Raw genomic sequence first — 13,243 nt, 5'->3', positions numbered from 1 at the left:
TAAAAATAAGTTCAGTACTTTCAATTGTGTCATAATAATACACATACTTAATTAAGACATTAACAATTGAATAATGCACAAAATGACAGACACTTAATCACATTTACCAGAATTGGAGATGTTTTTATTGAAATACATAAAATATAATATACATGCTGTCGACACCTGCATAATTTTACATCCACATAGAAAATATTAGTCGTAAATAAAAAAGATTTTTAGAATCCATAATGTATCCATAATTTGCATAAAATGGAGGTTTTATTTTCTCGGACCAAGATAATTTTGGTACATTTCTATGTTAATTTTCATGAATTGACGTCTGTCTAGAACACATTTATTTATTTTTTAAATATTTTATACGGTTGCATAATTTTGAAAGACTGGAATATTCAAAGATCATTTCGGTGTGAGTACATATCCTTCTTATATTTATTTACGAAGTTGTCCAAAATTTTGAGGTTAAGTGATGAAATCAAAACTGAAAGTAACTTTGAGATAACAATTACGATTCGAAACATTGATTTAAGTTTGGTTTTAAAACAGGGAGAATTTTATAATATTTACATTACCACTACTGACAGCTGACACATTATCAATGAAAGAAATCGTTGAATATCAAAACAATTCACAGAGGGCATTTGTAAAACAAACTAATTATGTGCATGCACTTATCAATTATACGTATTTCGGTTTTAATTTATCCCCAATTTGTTACCAAAAACGTATATTCTATGACGTTTCCAATTATTTACGTCTAATTGTACTATGAACTAAATAGGGTCACGGTATTAAGACAAATTCATAGACATACGCCATCGAAGTGTCAAAAATATTCATGCGATTTTTTTGACTTGTCCAAATATTATAGTTTTTTACTGGTTCAGTATGTAGTGTGAAAGTTACGAGAGAGAGCCCAAGGACTGGTAAATGATACTGTCAGATCAGCAACCTCATAGGCTGAAGCCTAGATAACCCCGACAACGCGTGTAAACAAAGTCGGGAACTTAGTACCGACAGGCATATTGACGAACTAATTACTGAGCGCATTATGGGCTGTCAAACGACTCGGTTTACATACCTTCGTTTCTCCTTAGCTGGTTTGGCTGGCATCTCGATATAATCAAATTTTGACACTTCAAATATCACAAAAAGATATGAATACAATCTTAGTACACTGCCAAGGAAAGTATCACATATCTTTAATCAGACGTCAATGATGTTTTAGTAATGTCACAAAAACTTTAATTTGTTTTGATCACAATTCACAAAAAACATTTCTAATCACGCAGCATACGATACGTAATGGCTCTTCGGCAACACACGATTATCTGTTAGTTTCAGACCGGTCCATAGAGACCTCTGTTGACCAAATTTCATAATTAGATCGAATTGCTATTGCCTGAAGGTGAAAATCCTAGCTCACTGAAAATCCTGTCGGTCACTGAAAATCCCTGTAAATTTTCACAGTAAAATTCGAACTATTCGGACTAACGAGTGCCAGATTTCGTTGCGTTTGAAACGATGCAGCGAATTGGTATCACATTAAAAACTTACGTAAGTATTACTAAACGTAAAGTTAATTGCACAATTAAATTAAATTACAAACTTCTTTTTTTTTTTTTCTGGTAATGATCTGGATATTTGGCCATCCAGATGACGAGTTCGGATAAACGGAGTTCTACTGTATTTTTGAAAATTCGCATCAATATACGTATTTTTTTTATTTCAGTCTGAAATCCAATAATATTCAACAATGTTTGAGTATGTCCAAATGCCTGCAGACTGGCTGGATTTCCTCCCTAGGGAGTTATTCATATTTAAATTTATCTCAACAGAGAGGGAAAATATTTCTCATTCGATTTTTAATTTCTTACATTTGATTGGCTAAGCATCTATAATTAAGTAGTTTTAGTTTGTCTTTTTTATGTTATTGTTTTATTAGTATAGAACTACTTATGCTCTAAAGATAAAAATCTCCATCTTAGAACAGGCTGAGCCATGTTAGATGGAGACTATCATAAACAGAGAATACTCCGTTTTCATTTTACATTAATTAGTTTTATATAGATTCCCTGTTATTATGTATACATTTTTTGCAATAAATTTATAAAGTTAAATAAATTTTGTGGATGTTTAAACATGGGTAGAATGGTGGATGTTACACAGTGTGTAAAGTGGCCACTTAAACCAGCCAATGACAGGTCATAAGCCCTGTAAATGCCTAGAATTCCATATTCCCTTCTCACAAATGTGTTTCCTTTCTGTAGAAATAAATTTAAATCCAATGATATTTCGAGATTAGTCGGCTTCGTGGTATCGCTAGCTCAAAGCAACAATGAGATAAACTCAAAATTTCCAATTTGAGATACACGTGCTGGAAAGTTAATAAATTCATCATCATAATTCCTTTTCTGCATCTAATGGTGCATAGGGCACTGTATTGGTACACCAATCGCAGCGTATCTTGATCATTTTTGTTACATGAAGATAAGATGTTCAGTCTTACGCTTCAAGTACCAGTCCAGGTACTATGAAATATTCTAGCGTGAAAACACCCTTTTAAATAAATGTTTCATATCAACCATGTTGGGAATCGAACCCGAGACCTCTTGCATTGCAGGCTTACGCACTGACCATTACACCACGAGGCCGACAAAAAGTTGATAAATTAATGTTTTCAAATAATAAAACACAGTATTTATAATCTACTTCAAATAATTTAATTCAGACCGTTTGCAAACCTCAAAGTCCAATTACCTAAGAATATGTTCTTCAGAGATATCTCACTGCTGCTTTGGGCTAGTGGTATACTGGTCAGTGTGTTTATCTGTCATTAAATAAACCAAAATAATTATAATGCAATAAAAATCAATTCACTCATTTTATCTTGCCGTGTTAATTTTTATGGCCGACTGAAACGGGCTTAACTTTATGACACATTGTTTCTTATTTTCGAACAGGCTTATTTATGACTATCATATTATAATGGTTACAAAATTTAAATATAAGGGTAGTATCGAAATAATAATTGAAGGAAAAATTAATTATAATATCTAAGAGGGAAAAAACCTGATAATGAACCAAACAGTCTAGATATTTGAATTTACCAATAGTCTGTAAAATACAGGCAAATGAATAAGATAAAATAGACCTGAATTCTGCCATTAATAGATTGAAATATTTTTGAATATTATGTACTATTTTTTATTGTTTGTAAACCAAATAAATAAATGAATGTCACACTAGTCTACAAACGATAAAAGACTTGATATATCTCGTTTTTTAAAGTAATGAAGTTGTATTTTTTGTAATCTTCAAATGGATATTTTCACAACGGATTTGGAAAGTAAAATTTGTATAACTGTGCTGGATTTTAATACAAAAAATATTTATTTTGGCTATGCGAAGAATGAATGTGACGCCAATACAGCAATAAATCTGTATAAGAGAGAGCACGAAGATATAACTCATAACAAGGAAGACAGAGACGCGGTTCTATGACTGGTGTTTGTGTGAAACAGATTTAGTTGTTTGTTTATTTATTTAACTTTTTGTACATAATGTTATTTGTACATTGGCAGGCTAATTGCCAATGGCAATTTCTTCCAACCAGCCAATAAAATATGAGTTTTATTTTTATAATTCAAGTTACTAAAAAGATTAAAAAGCTTAAGATATATAAAAATAGAAATAAATGTATTTGTTTATAAATTACCTTAAATTAAAACTATTACTCAATGGGAAAAAGGAAAAAAGAGGACAAAGGAAAGGAGGAGAGAATAAGGCAAAGAAAGGAGATGTTTCTTCAGACGTGATTTAAACAGATATAATGTAGTAACATCTTTAATGGTGGATGGGAGATTATTCCACAGTCAAGCCGCATGGTTTATTGATAGTGATGGGGGACGCACGCATATAAGATGACCGGCGTATTTACGATTTTTTGCTATAACAGAGCTGAATTATATGTTAATTTTTATAAATTATGAAAGGAAGGATTAAACAGTACGTTTCCATGTTTTTTTTTTAAATGTCTAAACTTAAGAGTATTACGTATTTTGCTTGTGGTGACACGATGTTACATCACCGCGTGCAAATGAATTATTTATCACAGTATTTTAAGAGTTAATAGGTATCCATTGATTTTGCATTATGTCAATTAACCTTTAATTTAATTTTATGACACATATTATCTCTGGCACTTGGTTATTTTAATGCAACTATAAAATTGATATGTTATCACACTATTAAGAAATTAAATGGTAACTAGATAATAGAATTTAAATTGTCCCAATTTTGTATCGAAATACAGCTGTTATATCTTTATAAATATTATTTAATATCATTGATGGATGGTTGAAATAACATAAGAATTGAAGTGTATTGTTCAACTGAGTGAAAAGAAATATATATATGATTATGTACAAAGGTCAAATCAGATATTATATACAGGTGAGAGTTTTAAAAATTTCACGGCTATACAAAAATAAATATAATTAAGTAAAAGTCATCGTCTGTCAAAACTGTTCCGTTGAATTTGAAAAGAAAACGTATAATCATGTGTTGTGTTAACAGAAATAATATGCTTAATTGTGCATAAATCTTAATTAATCAACTCTCAAACAAATTTATTACTCAGGTTTTTTTATGAATTTTCGGGATTACACGGATAGTAAAAAAAAAAGTCAATAATTTATAATTAACATCTTTTATTGCCTGTTGTAGAATAGACAAAATTAGTCCGGCACAAATTAGTTGTCGGATATTCACAATGAGGAAGTTCAGTGCTATGGGAAATTGGATACAGAAAAATATTTTCTTGCACAAGGTAAAAGCTGGAGCATTTAATTTTACATAGAAGTTTCTTTAAAATATACAAAAAAATAATGAAAAAGGTTTGAATAATTTTAACTCCTTTGCAATGTCACAGGTTTATGTGACCATGTGTTTTTTATAACCAATCAATTATAGCATCGCTATGTTGTTCAGACAACTAGCAACAGATTTCCGGTTTCCGGGTGTTGAATTGTAAGGATTCAACTTTTAAATGTCAGAAACACTCACCGACTTAACTCGTGACGTCGCGGGCAGTGTAATTTGAAGTTTCGGTTGGGATTTTCAAAAAGTCTATGAACTAATAAAAAAATTTAAAGTCTACTGAACTTCTTCATTCAGGAATATTGTTTTAGTTGTTAGCATTAAGATTTGTGACAGTATCTACTATCTGCCAATAAGTTTCTGATTTCACTTATGAAAAACCATGACAACTTACTAAAGTAGTGATTCAATACTAAAGTAGATCAGAATACTAAGAGGAAACTTAGCAATTCTCAGGTTGTGTTACATAAATATATTACGGTTTGTTATTATGCGCTTCGGTCTTCTCTTCATTATTCGGAGAGTCCGGCTCAGAACGCTTGGATAGTTCTGGTTCTTCATTGTCATCAAACTTCATCACATCATCATCATCGCCCGCAGCATCTTTATTATAGAGAGTAGGGTACTGGGCCATACATTCCTGCATTGAGCTAAATGCTTCGTAGCAATCACTGCCTTTCGGTTCTGCCTCACTGTAATAAAAAAAGCAGAGCATGGTTACTAAAAATTAGTATTTTTTTTTGACCAGACTCTTTTTTGGTTGGCCCGGAGATATTATTGCTTCAAGCAATAGGCCCGCCAAAATGCATATATTTTCATACTTGAAGCTTTAAGAAATATCTGTATAAATAAAACATAAAATATCTGGGTATTATCATTGACAAAAATTTGCGATTGGAGACACAAGTTCAGTCACTGGTATTTTTAATAGATTGAGAAAACTGCCATGTCTGTAGCTCACTTAGGAACATTTTGGAAGTTGACACTCTCGGAACTGTTTCATTTGCAATTTATATTTTTTTATAATTGTTGGGTAATTTTGTGATTCACATTTATGCTTTGTAATATTAGTATTGATTTTATTTATTTTAGCGCCATTCAATGAAAAAGCACGAACAATTTGATAAAAAAACAAAAAACTTTAATTGGTTCTTCTGTAAAGTTGCTATATGTCGCTTGGTAACTTTTTCTTTTCCAGCGTTGATTTGAACATATTAAGAAACTGTTATTGTTGCTCTTGTTATTTATGTATTTTAAAAAATGTATAAGTCCATCCACTAACAAAACGACCAAGGTAGTCAAGATAATCAAATAATGACAGTTTAATCACCTGTAGTGAAAGCACGAGAATGCCTCTCTGAAAGGAACTCCACATGGCCCAGTTGCCATCCCACCAAGACATGGACAGTTCCAATTGATATCGCCATTGGCAAGAATTAACCCAGGAGATGGTTCCGGTTCAGGAAGTGCGACAGTACTTGGTGTAGCGTGGTCTTCCTTTGTAGCAAAAATCACCAAATCCTTTTCTTCGGGCCCGAGGCGTAATTGAACGGACATATTGAAGCAGTTAAGGTTCACCAAATCTGAAAATTGTGAAATTTGCACGTGAGTTTTGTGGTTACGCAAGAATAAGGATCAAATTTTAGACAATAATAGACAGTGTGTTTCAATGTTTAATGTATATAACTTCCTGAGGGTTATCAAGTGAAACCAATTTTAATTATTTTCAAACTTTGCAAAATTCTATGATCAAATTTCTACTATATAAAGATGCATACCACCAGAAACACAATATTTCAATATCATTGATGTATAAATCTATAAATAAAATATCAGTTAGGGCTCTACTTTGCAACAACTTATTTTGTCAGCATGCGTCGCACTCCGAGTATAAACACAAGTTGGTACATGATTACAACACCAGGTTTACTAGTATGGAAGGGCTAGCTGTTCCTTGATATTGCAATAAATATGGCAAAAGGACACGGTAATACAGAATACCTAAAATATTAAAAATGTTACCAAACAATATAAAAAATACTGAGTTAAATACAGGAGTGAGACGTATGCTTAGATTATGGTTAATCGAAAAAAGATTTTTGTATTAGTGATAGTTTTTGATTTTTAATAATGTAATAAAATATGGTATAATGTGTAATGATTTTCAAGTAAAATTATTATTAATGTAGGTTAAGTATGAATATTCAAAGCAATTTATAAGAACCTGACGACGAGTTGTATGTATATAACTCAGCAGGACTTTAATTTAAGACTATTATGTAAATATTTAAAAAAAAAATATATTTAAAAAAAATATATTTAAAAAAAAGAAAATTGAGGTTAAATTTCGTTTGTGTCAGTAGGCACACTAAAATATTTTATGTAAAAATGTTCAAATTCTAAGGGCCAGTTGCATCATAAAAAGTTAAGTTAAATAAAGTTTGAAGTTAAATAATGGTTACTTGTTGGGCTTTAAGAGGTGCTTTATTTTTATTTTTTCAAGCAACTCATTTTGTCCATTTGGATAAAAACGTAACAATTATTTAACTTTTTATTATGTAACTGGCCTTAACACATTAATACTGGGTCATTAAACATTCTAACGTACTGTACTTCAGTGGATATTCAAAATGATATAAAAGAAGGAAAAAATATCATAAAATTAACACAGCATTTGAAAATAATGTGGATTCTATGTATACTAAGACAATAGTCTAACATGGAAAAAGATTTCTTTGTCATTCCATATTAGTAAATTATTAAAAAACAGTTATAAAATTTAGGTTAAAACTTGCATATTTAAAGCAGTAAATTTTACTAAAACGTAATGTTATATGTCTTTTTTAATAAGCATATAAAAATGAAATAACTAACCGAAATGATTTTTAATGAAGGCAAGAAATGAAATTTTGTCAACATTATGATAATTACTTTGTAACTGAGAAAGGCAACTATAAATTTTATGCAAATATTGTTTTTCCAGGTAGAAAATTTAAGCAGGCTAAAAATAAAAAAAATGCGAAAACATTATAAATAAAACACTGTATTTTTACGCCACACACGAGTTTAATATTGATAGAATACAAGTTTCAGGTACCTATCCAGAATTACCCATCATCGAGTGTAAATATGAAACGCGATGGAGTTGGTTGTATTCGTATTTATATAAGTAACTAGTGTGTAGCATAAAAATACTAAGTGTTTTAATTATTTTATATTCAAAATGTTATTCCACAAAGTAAATTGCTAAACAATAAATAAAAATATAATTAAACGGTTGTTGTCCTACCATCCTAAGAGCAAGTTACATTGTGAAGAGTGTTTCTCTGATAAATCCTTATCACATACTTCTGACATACACTGAATATACTTCTGAATCTGCATACTTCTGACAAAGTGCAATTAGTGTTACATGAACAGCCTAAAATATACATCTCATTAACATCTACTTGATACCGGTATCCGTGTAATAGTAAAAGTGAGATGCTTCATAAATGAAACAAACGAAACAATTTAAAAGTGAGTAAACAATTTCTATACAGTCCACAAATTCCTGCTGTTATCAGTGTACAAAGCTTGAAAGGCGATGAGCTGACCAATCACTCCTTTTGAACACGAGATATAGGCGCACCAGCAAAGGCTGCCTACCTATAACGAATAATAACTAATTAACTTGTAGGCTTTATGCTGGTTTTCCTGATCATGCAGGAAAAAAAAAATAATTGGAAAGCCTCTTACATTCCCATTGTAATCAGGAGCCTAGACCCATAATTAATAGGGCAATTTGTTTGCTGAATATAGCTTTTGCGGATAATATGGACCTATTTGTCTGTACATAACAGCAGTTTACCAGCTATCTGCTTTCTATTCATTAACTTCTACCTTATATTTACAGTCTACATTACGTAATAGGTTAAACAATCCGTCAAGAAATGCAGACTACAATTGAGGACCGTTTTAACAAAATAATAATTTTTCAGGAGAAGGTTTTTTCATGTTAAAAATTACGATTATGATTTTAAATAAAATAAAAATGACATTTTATAGGTATATAAAATATTAACTCATGTACTAAAAATCAACAATGTAGAATCAGTAAAATTATTATTTTTTTAATTATAAATTTACGAATTTTCACAAAAAATAAATATCTAGATATTTTCGTAATAGGAATGTGTGGAAAATTGATTTATGTTGGGAATTAAATTAATTTACTTTTGCGTGAAATCATTTTAAACTGATTTTTTGAAAAATTATATGTCTACTGACATATTTAAGTACCTATGTAAATATACACATTTAGGTATTTACCTCCTATATATTTTTTACATACATAATAGCACAAATAAAATGAAAACAAATTATATTTCAAATAATATTATTTTATTATTACTATACAGTAGGCCAGAAGATTCTTCACATCTTCTTTTTTCTTAGCCGAAATTTTGTTTTGTTTGTGATTTTTTTTCGATTTTAAAAAACTTAACACCCCAAAAATTATTTAGATATTTCGCTTTGTGAAAACTTTATGAAGTGTAGATATTTCGTTTTGTTAAAATTCACGATACTTGAACCACTACAACTTCGCACATATATCGTTTTGTTAAAATTCACGATACTTGAACCACTACAACTTCGCACATTTATCGTTTTGTTAAAATTTTATTTCACCAATCGATAGAGCTTACATGAAAAAAAAACGCATTTGTTTTTTTTTAGAAATTTCACTTTGTGAAAACGGTCCTCAATTGTCAAATAAATATTACAATGCTAGACAATGAAAAATTTACTGATTACTGACAGTACAGTAAATCAAATTTGTCAAACTAATAATGGCATTAAATTGTGTAGGTAATATGATTGGTACTTAGGGTGACTAACTAAATAAACTACAACTAGCCAACCCCCCGGTATTCTCCCGGAAATATGCTAATAATTGTGTGTATCTGCTGACTCTTGAAATGCAGACAAAATCCCCCGGAATAGAATGTTGAATGATTAGTGTTTGTAGTAAAAAGTTTGTGAAGTTATTGCGAGCGATAGAAAGAGGGATTTTTTTTTGTAATTGTGAAGATGAATGTGGGAAAGGAATACAAAATTTTTTCATTAATCCCAATCGTAAATGGCACAGCTTAGCGTGTTTTAAGGGTTGTACATTGACTTTTGTCAAAAAGTCATTTACATTTGGTGGGCAGTGTAATAAAGTACAATTTTCAGAGAACATACCCACATAATAATACGTAGTTGTGACGTTTGTACTAATAATTTTCGAATCGACATTTTGTAAATATTTTTAATCAAAGAGCTCATATGCACTGAGGTATAATAAGAGATGATGCTTCAAAGAGTGATTTTTTTAAACTATGTTCCGAAAGATGAGCATCGTCGCATGAACATTGCTGTGCAAAACGCGTAGCTCAGTAAAAAAGTCTGACTGTCTATGCCGGTTTACTGTGAATTCAAAACTGTGTGTCGCGCCTTTTTACGCTGCTGCACGTTTACTGACTGCAAGGTATGCTCCGGAACTCCAGTTGAATGAAACACAAGATGGGTGCTTAGTGCAGCATCTAGTGTATAGTATACAAATATATCAATGCTCTCATGTGACTTTATTGGTTTTCATTTTACCTCCCAGATTTTCGGTCTATTGAGCTGGCAAACCTATTGGTACTACATAACTGACAAAGAAAACAAAAAATTGTCTGCAACTTTGGTATGAAACTTTTAAGCAAACTTTACAGTTTTACAAACACCGTCATATTGTAATTGAAGGCAGGTAATGATTAATATAAATTACATAAAACCCACCTTAGTGTTCGTAAGAACGACTGTCACTAATGAGACCCAATAAACAAGGGGATGTTTTATGAACTCTGTAAGCACATTCAATTTCTTCGTAAATCCCGCTAAGAGTTAAAGCGCTATAGAGTTTAACGTAATATTCACTTGGCACTCTAAGTACAGCTCTTTTTGTAGATGGGATATATTTTAGAACATCAACACTGATGCTGGATGTTAATTCTCCAAATAAAGCTTCCAATGAGTCTTGAATATGCCTTTTGAATGCCACGGGAGTTATATTTATATCCCCTTCCAAATTCAATTCCCTAAAAACAAAATTATAACTCATGAAACAATATTTATTCGTGAAAACTCTTGCCGCTTGACCATTTAGAAAATACAGGTAATAGATACATAACATAAATTATTAAAGTTCTATTTTCAAATACTAACAGTGTTACATCTAAATAAAAGTAATTTGTCATAACTTAATATGAAAAAATAATTTGATCTGATTATTTACTTCAGAAAACAGTTTCTTTCACCGGCGGCGATTTTAAGCTTCCGACATTAATACTTCTAGGTTATGTCTTATGTCAGAAGTTTGGTTAGGTGTTATGTCACATTCTTTCTTTGATTAAATTTAGCTTTTCTCGTTGTGTTTACTCAGCCATGTCACGGAATATTTGAGTATGGCAGCATTTATTCAAAAATAATTTTTGTGTAATGTGAAGGTTTCAAAACCATACAAAATACCTAAATGAAATTTTACTTGCATTTTAAAAGTAAAGCAGCATACTTTTTGATCATTTTCAAGTTTGTTTATTTGAATTAATTTGAAGGACAGTTTTTAACTTGGGTACATCAACAAATTAAGTCGCAAAGAAAAACGTATCTAAAATATTATCACAAGATAAAAATAAATAAAGAAGATTAGGAAAATGAATAAACAATAATATATAAAAAAAATTGAATAGGAAACTTCATTGACATAACAAAATTATAATTGATTGCATACCTACCCAGTTAGCATTTCTTTTATTACGGTTCAAAGTATTAGTAAAGGCTTAGTCAGAATTATTTACAAAATTAGCACTTTCTTAGTTGTACGTACGTTATAGTAACAATAATAATTTGTTAAAAAAAAACATATCATCACTTTTTTATTAAAAATTTAACTACAAATATGTTTTACTACGAAATGCACAATATTTTCCATCAAAATTATGGTTTTAATGGTTTTTTTTATTTCATTTGATTTTATAAAGTAATTCAACAAAAATACTAATATCATAAAATTTTAATGAATTTGTTGATTCGGTTTCACATGCATATATATCTTCAATTATCGAATTACACAAAATGGGAAAAATTAAGCTTGTTGTTTTTCTCTCATATTTTAAACATTTCATGGATATTGCATTAATAATTTAATATTATGTATATAATATTATGCTTATAATGAAAAATGAATAAAACATTTATTTATTGCCATCTTTGTTCAGGAAGTCATAACTTAACAAGCGAACACAAACTTTGCAATATTGTTATAGCTTTTGTTTCAGAGATGGCGTAATGCAAATTAAATAAATTTTCCGACTAGTTTTGTCGAGGTGAGGGACCGAGGGGCCGGAGAGCCCGACGCGCCAGTCCATCGCAGACAACGCAGCCGAGCGGTTCTTTCTCGGCTGCGCACGCCAACATTATTTTTATACACCTTTTTTCACAATATCACCGAGAGACTGATTTGTAAATAATACTCATTTAGTGATAAGTCGAGTGCGTTTAGTACACAAAACGATGTCGTGCTACACGGTAGCACCTGTGCAGGCTCCGCCCCCTGCGGCTACGGACTACTCGGTGCCCCTCCACGTGGACTGCAGTGTGGAGTACGAGCTCCCGGAATGTGCCAAGCCTCCACAGGGAGTGAAGATCGAGCCGCTGCTCATGATCCACCCCTGCCACTTCCGCAACCTCGAGAGGCAGCGGCGGAGACCCTTCGAGAACAACCTGCCTGTGAGGAACAAGCGGGAGCGGAGGACCAGCCCGTACGCCACCTCTTGGGAGGCGTTCCGGCGGCCCGCGCCCGCGCCCGCTCCCCCCGAGCCTCACACGTGCCAGGCGCTGGCCGCCTGGAGTTGGCGCGAGCCCCTGCCGCGCCTGCCGCCGGCTCTGCCCCGCTACGAGGCCGTGTGAGGTGGCCCTGCCCGGGCTCGGCCCAGGCCCCCTCTGGCCCCGTCTAGCTCCGAGCCCGTGTGATAGTGTTTCTATTCCAAAAATAGTGTAGTGTCCATTCGATCGACCGCTAGACCAAAGAGAGTTGACACGCCACGCACGCTTCGTATATAAATTAAGTATATTATAACCGTAATATTAGACTTAATAAATAAATAATCGACTTTACGATAATAATCGACTGTATTTAAACCGACTAAACGACGTCGTTATAGGTACTTTTGTTTATAGATTTGTACATTGCTTAGATACATACGAAAAGAACCATTTATAAATGTATATGTACAGACTAGTCATAGAAAACATACGCTTAACTAATGTTTATAGTAATTATTGATAATAAATC

The 13,243-nt window shown here is 31.9% G+C and overlaps 2 protein-coding genes across 2 annotated transcripts in view; both read right to left on the bottom strand.

Annotated features, from left to right (window-relative positions):
• The window catches only part of sima (HIF-1 transcription factor component sima), a 105,808-nt gene extending 104,344 nt beyond the window's left edge, over positions 1–1,464 (bottom strand). The window contains exon 1 of the mRNA XM_088229410.1: positions 1,082–1,464. Within this exon, the coding sequence (XP_088085536.1) occupies positions 1,082–1,113 (32 nt within the window). The 5' untranslated portion in view covers positions 1,114–1,464. The remainder of the gene's footprint in view (positions 1–1,081) is intronic.
• Positions 1,465–4,695: 3,231 nt separating this feature from the next.
• On the bottom strand, positions 4,696–10,829 carry LOC148279785 (mitochondrial intermembrane space import and assembly protein 40-B). The gene is made up of 3 exons (XM_088229411.1): positions 10,690–10,829; positions 6,212–6,464; positions 4,696–5,573 (listed from the first exon to the last, which is right to left on the bottom strand). Exons 2-3 carry the CDS (start codon positions 6,436–6,438, stop codon positions 5,357–5,359), a joined length of 444 nt encoding a protein of 147 aa, XP_088085537.1. The 5' UTR covers positions 6,439–6,464; positions 10,690–10,829; the 3' UTR covers positions 4,696–5,356.
• Positions 10,830–13,243: the final 2,414 nt, after the last annotated feature.

This window comes from Micrasema longulum, unplaced genomic scaffold (genome assembly GCF_059751315.1).
Source record: "Micrasema longulum isolate JH-2025_06_02 unplaced genomic scaffold, ASM5975131v1 h1tg000665l, whole genome shotgun sequence".
Classification (NCBI taxonomy): Eukaryota; Metazoa; Arthropoda; class Insecta; order Trichoptera; family Brachycentridae; genus Micrasema; species Micrasema longulum.
Note: the sequence above shows the minus strand (reverse complement) of the source record. Positions and strands in the feature narration are given on the sequence as shown.